At 40.0% G+C, this 7,868-nt stretch overlaps 1 protein-coding gene across 1 annotated transcript; it reads left to right on the top strand.

Moving 5' to 3' along the window:
• Positions 1-4,937: 4,937 nt before the first annotated feature.
• Positions 4,938-6,436, top strand: LOC110379822 (uncharacterized). Its single transcript, XM_021339629.3, has one exon. It carries the CDS (start codon positions 5,069-5,071, stop codon positions 6,332-6,334), a length of 1,266 nt encoding a protein of 421 aa, XP_021195304.2. The 5' UTR covers positions 4,938-5,068; the 3' UTR covers positions 6,335-6,436.
• The last annotated feature ends 1,432 nt before the right edge of the window (positions 6,437-7,868 follow it).

The following is a 7,868-nucleotide window of genomic DNA, read 5'->3' as shown; positions in this document are numbered from 1 at the left end:
TAAATCAGATGAGTAAGATACCAATCAACGAGTGTCCATGGAACTGCCCACCGTGTACTAGGACCGCATAACTTACAGGAATATAGCAGTCAAGAGTGTCAGGATTTTACGTTTTTTTCCTAATTGTAGATAAACATACCAATTTACACCATCATTCATCATTTTTATGTATACAATCTCTTTGCTAGTTATGGGCCCCTGGTACTTTTGTTACCGGCACAAAAAGTATTGAGTCACATTTTCGGGTTTATAAAATACCCAAGTTGTCTTCACCTGTGTTTTAATGTAAATTTTATTATATTTATATGAGAGCTATACCTTTACCTACATCGAAGTTTTTCATTTAAAATTTCTTCTAACACTTTTATTTCTGACGGTACTCTGATACGCGGGTGACGAATCGGAACTCAAAATTTAAATATTAAATTATTTATTTTGCTCGAATGACCAATTGGGATTTGGTGTATGGAAAAAATAGTTGGTGACCAATCGGTACTAATGACAAATTGGGAATAACTCCATAGTAGGTGCTTTTCAAAGGAAATGTAAAGATTAAGTTTTATTTTTCACTGTTTTATCAATGTGCAATTTCTCTATGACACTTAAAAATATTCATGTTTATCGCTCTTAAAAAGTTCCGAGCTTTTAACTTGTGCCACACGGCTATTCTCACATACCGCGGGGCGCTTCTTCGCTTGCCAAAATAAAACATTAATATTATAACATTCTAATACAATGCACACCTGCCTTATAAACAAAAAAACATTTATAATTATAAAAGGACGATGGATGTCTATGTTGTGGTCGTGTCCTTATCGCCCTTAATTAACATTAGCATATTACTTTATTAAGGTTATTAATATTACTATGAGTGGTTTTTATTTTATTGTAATAGAATATATTATAGAAGTTATTATGTTCTGCAGAAAATACGACTTCGACAGTTCGGCCGTTTGATTGTAGGTACAAATATTACAAATATTAGGTACCTAATTTTCTAGAAAATATACAAATTAGGTAGGTAAAAGACTTTACCAAAGCAACCTAAATGTTTCTTGAATTTTTTAAAGTGGGTATCAGAATCGGAAATCACTGCTAAATAAAATGACGCAACAAATGAAGTATTTACCTACATATAATAACATTTAAGAAGTCAATACCACCTCAAAAAATAAAACTAAATTGTAATTCGTATAACGATCTGTTAACTACCAACATCGGTTGATGGTGGAATTATGACATCCATGGCCCCAAGTTTTATTGTTATGGGTGTAAACAAGTGGCCAGAGCCGCGGGTAGCAGAATATTACCCATACTTTACGATTATTACTTCATCAACCCGTTTTGCCAATATTTTATGGAAATAAATAAATTAATGGTCGCATAGACCGGCTTGTTGCGGCTGCGGGTTAAATAGTGACGTCACGCTGGTTTTTGGAAATGGTGAGTCAGCTGCTTTTTATTATTGGGCCCTTGCGTCTACGCCAAGACATGTGTTGAAAGTTATTTCTTGACAATTCTAGGTAAGATCAGCAAGCTTATGTCACAATTTGAGGTACGTCGACAGTGGCGGATTTACAAACTTGCCGCTAGTAGGCCATTCAATTTTTGCCGCCTCTTAAAAAGTTTTCTGTTCCAAAACTTAATAATTTTGTACCAAAACGAGTAAAAAAAAAACCGGCGTAAAGCGAAAAAGTCGCGAGCGAAGCGAGCGCGAATTTTTTTATAGTTTTGGTACACAAAAATATCTATCCAAACAAGAGTGGAAAAAAGGCACTGCTAAGAGAAGAAGCCGCGAGCGTAGCGAGCGCGAAATTTTTGATGTTTGGGACGCAATAATACCTAAAGAAATCAGAAAATAGCTACTGTCAAGTGAAAGGCGCGAGCGCAGCGAGCGCGAAATTTTTTGAGTCTTGGAACACAAAAATACTCAAAGAAGTTTGAAAAAAACCAGTGTAAAGTGATAAAGCTGAGAGCGCAGCGAGCGCGAAATTTTTCGAGTTTTGGGACACAAAAGTCCTCCACTCTCATAAACAGCTTAGAAATCGTCAGTTTAGAGCGTCAGTTGTTTTTGCTACTTCGGTGCTTTAACTTTTTGTTAGATTGAGGACTCGAAAGAGCGCAGAACAAACCAGGAATGATGAAAAAAGCCGCGAAACCGCGAGCGAAGCGAGCGGATTTTTTATTTTATTTTTATTGAAACGCTATTAGAATATTTTAAAATTCATGATCACGTAAGTAGGTACCTAAGTATATATTACAGTTTATTAATTTTGCGTTTATTAATCGTCTATTTATATATGGATTGTGTACTCATATACTCAATTATAAAAAAACCTGTAAAAAAAAATTGCTAAATTTGCCGCCCCTCTAAATCTGCCGCTCTAGGCACTGGCCTACTTGGCCTATTGGTAAATCCGCCACGTACACTAATAATTGAAGTTACTAAATATCCAAAAGGGTCAAGATTTTAGTTTGAAGTTCAGAAAGGCACAGCAGTACTGTGATGATCAGTATGTACTCCATAAGACCAATATGCATCTGTAGATCTCAAAGCACACTGATGGCATCAGGTACACACCAACTAGGTACCAAACAACATACAAGCAACAAACAACAAAAAAATCGACCAATTATCGTCATCTGAACTAACGACTACAATCTCTAATGACTTACAATACCATTGTACGGGAGGGGTCGCGCTGAAATTACCGCCACAAAAGACTCGCGGGCCGCGCCACGGGGAGCCTGTTACCAATCCACCAAGCTTCTACAGTTCACAAACAGTATTTTGAACCTTATTTTTATAGGAATAAGGGGGACGTGAAGTGTATGGTTTATGTGTGTAATTTGTATGAAGTCTTTATTACGAAAATATACATTCGTTAACAATTGTAACGCGTTTGTTAGTGCTCAGATGGTATCGGGGTCACTTTTGTACAGAGCCGTGAGGGGGTTGCTATTTCTGTTGAGTATGTTGATGGAAATTTTGTGATATCTTATTATTTTTTTCTTGTGGAAAACAACTGTAGTAGTTACAAGGTTACATAATTATTTTAGATTTCAAGATAAAAGCTAGTTAAATGCGACCTCTAGACCAGAGTAAGTAGGTTTTAAATTTCTTAATTAAACTTATGACATACTCGTACCTAATGAACTTGTAGGTAAGGCTTGTGTAACGTAGTCGTTTATTAAACTGTTTTCTGCAACATTGACTACTTTCCTAGCACACACACAATACGTAGAATACAGTTATAAATACCACGAATTGGAAATCGTCATCCCATATCCATCTCTTTGATTGAATCAGAGTCATCGCAGGAATCGTGAAGGTAAACGCCTCTTAGCTCTCCCATCTACGTAGTTAGCTATCATAGTACCAAGTTCGTAATAAATGTCAAAAATTAAAACCCCCGTACTAAAACCAGGCGACAGTGTTAAATTGATGGCCACCATAACATTTTTAATGGCAAAGCACGAGTTTGAAGGCGTTCAGTTCCCACTGTTTTCAAAAACTTTATTTACACTAGAAAGCTTTGTTTGGTCAATATTTTTTATTGTATTTTCAAAAGTAATAAAAGATTTTAGTGCCGTTTATCGGAGGTGACTATCGCGTTATAAATTACGTTGCAATTTTAAGTTTATTTCATTAGATACAGGTGGATGTTTTCTAAGTGTTTCTGTCGTAAATCAAAAGTGCATTAGTTAATTATTTTATACGGCTTTGGATGACCGAGGAAGGTTTTATGGATGTCGTTGGCACTACGCGGGCTTCCGTAGGGCAAATAACAAGATTGGTGTAGTGTAGGAACACTGTTACTTCTTAATTTGTTGTAAGAAACGGAATGGGGCTTCTCTTATTGGTGACAGTTTCAAATTAAACCCAAAAGGCTCTATTGATAGCAGAACTTTACGAGGAATAAGTACGTATAGATGATACGAAAAACGGAGCATACTGTTTATTGTGGACTAAAGGGTGTTCAAAACGGAATTTCATAATACACTAATAACATAACGCCTAATTGTTTTAGAAGCCATCCAACTATCTAGAATGGACACATAACATTATTTTATAGCCAATAAAAACATTATACGGCCTATATGTTTATCGTGGAGTAATTTTAATTGCGGCCCACCGTGTGTTTTATACGTGTTTTATGACTTTCTTCAGTTTTTGTCACGGGATCTGTGTTTTATTGGGCTCATCGTGTTCTGAGCTCATTACTAAGAGGAACTGATAACACTTATTAGGGGAGGAATATTTTTTAGTTAAATACTTCAGTAAAGGTGGTAACTATAAGAGAAATAAAATGAATTGTTATTTACAAAGGACAAACCAAGGGTTTAGTAAATATTTACTAACCAGCTGCTCTGACTGGCAAGCTGGCGATTGGTACCACCAAGAACTTCTTTCTTTTATCTCAGCAATCAATTTGTCTGAATTGATTATATTATAAGTCTTGTTTAATAATAATGATCTCATCAGCTGAACGTGACAAATACCAATATTAAAATAATTAAGCAATCCGAAGAAAGATCACGCGAGCTCGGCAGCTGGCGGGCGCGTGCGCAGCCACTTCCTCTGATCTTTGACTCGGACAATTGCACGCATCTGCCTTCGCTCCCTCTATGATATAAGATCTTTAAATTGGACCGATATCTCCCCTCGGCCGGCAGCGCGCGCAGACCACCGCGAGGGGGGAAGACCAATTTATCTTGGCCTGGATTCGTCAAACTCGACCAACATGCGTGTGCGGGTGAGATCACCCCATGCCGCTCCGCAACACAAGCAATAGAGTCGCAAGTCGAGCGACCCGACGGCAAACAGTTTGTAAGGAAATATGTTACTCAATCCTTTATTGTCACAAGGATATGAATTGAAGTGGTTCGCGATCAACTAGGTGTTTCCGCCTCAGCTGTTCGTAAAGTGTTTTAAGACAACATTCTGTTTGGACACCTACTTGAAGTGAGCAAACTTTTTGTTCGAACCTCTTCATGAAATCTGTCATCGACTGACATCGCAAAAATGGACACTTAAAATTCTAAAAGTCAAAACATTTCAACCGTTATGACCCATAAGCAAGTCAAATTCGGTAAAGACAAGAGACCTCGGAAAGTGAAACCAGTGGAGGAAGATTACGAGGGGGGGAGCTCTTTCCGGCGCGCAGTGCTGCTGAGTAGCGACGATGTCGAAAGAATGGCAGTGGAGAGCTCAAGAGCGAGATTAATTAACCACCTCGTCAGCAAATCCGTCGACCATTCTTCGCGAGAGTTCGCTTCGTACTACCGAGGCACCACGAGGTACCTCGAGCCTCCGTACTCGATCACATCCCACACTAACGGAGTATTTACACCCACTGTGCAAAAAGTGATCCCCGCCTACCCCTCCCTCATCTCAGCTCCTCGGTGGTACCCGTACAGCAAGTCTACATCGGCACAGAACTCTGATTCAGATCTTAACATGGACCACAAGTATACATGCAGGTGTGAACACTGTACGAGTCGGGGCTGTCCCGGCAGCAACTACAACAAAACGTACAGACGTAACAAGTTCAAGGACAACATTATGACGTTTAATGATCAATACACGATGACTCGCAAAGTGCTCGATGCAGGCTGTGGCAGCGCGCTCATGCCACCAGCTCCCGCGGTCGTGGACGCCATACTGCCGGGCGTGTCCTCCATGGTGGCGATCAGGGACGCGGCGAGCAAGGTCATGGTGCACCAGATGTGCAGCCCGGCCTATTTTCCAGTTCCTATACTGAAGAAAGGTTCCTGCTACCACGAGTACGGCAGCACAAAACTGAAGCCAAAGAAGTCAGTTACTGACTTAGACGATGAAATCGTGCGCGATATTGAACCGTTACCAGTATTACGAGTCAAGTCTTTGGTCAGAAAAGAAGATGTTGGCACTGATTACGACGATGAGTTTCATCCAAGGAAAAATATATACAATGAAGGTATAAGCGACGTGGTTGCTATTAAGATGCCTCTGTCCATGGAGAAGGTGACGTCGCGCCCAGTGTTCAGCCGGTCGTCGATGTCGAGCGACTCGGACGTGGACGGCTACGACCAGTACGCGCCCCGGAGCGACTCGCGGTACCACAGACACTGCACGACGTCTCCCTCGCGAGACTACTACATGGACGAGGCCACGGAGGCGCCCGCGCGCCTCTTCATGATCCCGAAGTCTAGCACGATGAGCAAGCCCTGCCGGCGCTGCAAGCAGATGCGCAATATCAAGCTACCCAAGAAAGTGCTGCAGTCAGAGAAAGTCGTAGATGCTTGCACAAATAAGCGCTCGCGCAATAAAATGCCTTGTCGAAGGAAATAAAATTAAATAAGATGGTAGATCTTGTCTTTATCATTTTCCAAGTTATTCGAATCGTAAATCATAGTGCATCTATCAGGCAAATACAAACTTAAATTGCATTTATTTTATTTTGTTTCAACTCAGAGCTTAGTTTATTGGAAAAATGTGACCTTCACAACAGAGTATTAGATAAATATGTGGATCCAAGTGTTAGGTTTGTGGCTGTAAAGTCGGGTTAATATAACGTTCAGTTTAACAAACAGTATCGCAGCAGGCTGGATTACTTCGGCTGCCATGCATACTGTGCATCTGTTGAGTAGTTAAGCCGGGCAGGGGTCAGCAGCTGAGAAAGCACTTGATTCAATAATCTGCTACAATTGCTGCGCGGACGCTCATGCCACTCAGAGGCACACAACATTTTTATTATATTCTTTGTTCAGAATACGAAATGATGATGACAAGACCATTTCAATCGTTAGACATCAGGTGTACCTAAGTACATATTTGTCAAAAAGCTGAGTTTATTTTTGCTACTAAAACTGATACACACATTCAAGTTCACTTTCTTTTAGTTTGTTGGAGCACATATCTGATTTCCAAAACCAAGAAAAAGCCGAACACCTACCCTGGTTTTCGCCTTTTAACATGTTAAGCAAGGGATTCTACTCTTTGTACTCCAGATGCTGTAGTATATTATGATGGTCTAGAATTCTAGATCATAAGCCCCTGGTTCTAGACTCCTGCGCATTGGGGTCGGCACGCGTCGCCTGCGCAGCGCAATCTGCAGCAGCCATATACTTGGTTTGTTTGGACGAGTCCCGCGCGCCGACGCCCGAGCTCATTACTTTTTATTTAGCTCACTTATTTTGTCGTTGAGATACACGAGTCATGTTGGTTGTTGCTAAACTTTTCAGTGTCTATTTGGAAGCACATCTTTCTGGTATTCCACTGGCTGTTCCATATGCTGCGTCTTCTATATGTTGTCCTGATGTATTAGCTGTACTACTGCCAATTTCTTTCAAAATCCAATAGTGAAGAATTGACACACTCCCAAACCTTCGCCTTTCCAATGTTTAACTGAAGTGTGGTTTCATTCTTCGGTATTGCAAAAGCCAAAAAAATATTATAAGCTAGCTCGGGATCCCATATCATCTGAGCCATGCAACTCCTGGTGACTTTATAAGTGCCTGCAAAGGTCTATTTCATATTATTTTTTTACCTAAAGCTCCTGACTACCAACTTCTTTCTACATTTTCTGGTAATCAATATAAAACGCATTTTGATCACACGAATGTGTATTTTACGAGCTAGAGGTTTTGTTTCGACTATTTTAAAGGGCCATAAACAATTCAACGGAATTTTATTCAGTTTTTGTGGAGCAGTCATAAAATTTACGTGGATGTGTAAGAAACTACCCCAGCTATCTGGTTACCCCATCAGCTACTACCATCAAGTTACTATACTGATGCATGACTTTATTTAACTTTTCATTCATAGCTTCATTATCTCCCGAGCCTTTTCCCAACTATGTTGTGGTCGGTTACCAGTCTAACCG

This window comes from Helicoverpa armigera, chromosome 13, assembly GCF_030705265.1.
Source record: "Helicoverpa armigera isolate CAAS_96S chromosome 13, ASM3070526v1, whole genome shotgun sequence".
Taxonomy (NCBI): Eukaryota; Metazoa; Arthropoda; class Insecta; order Lepidoptera; family Noctuidae; genus Helicoverpa; species Helicoverpa armigera.
This window is presented reverse-complemented; position numbering and strand designations above follow the sequence as displayed.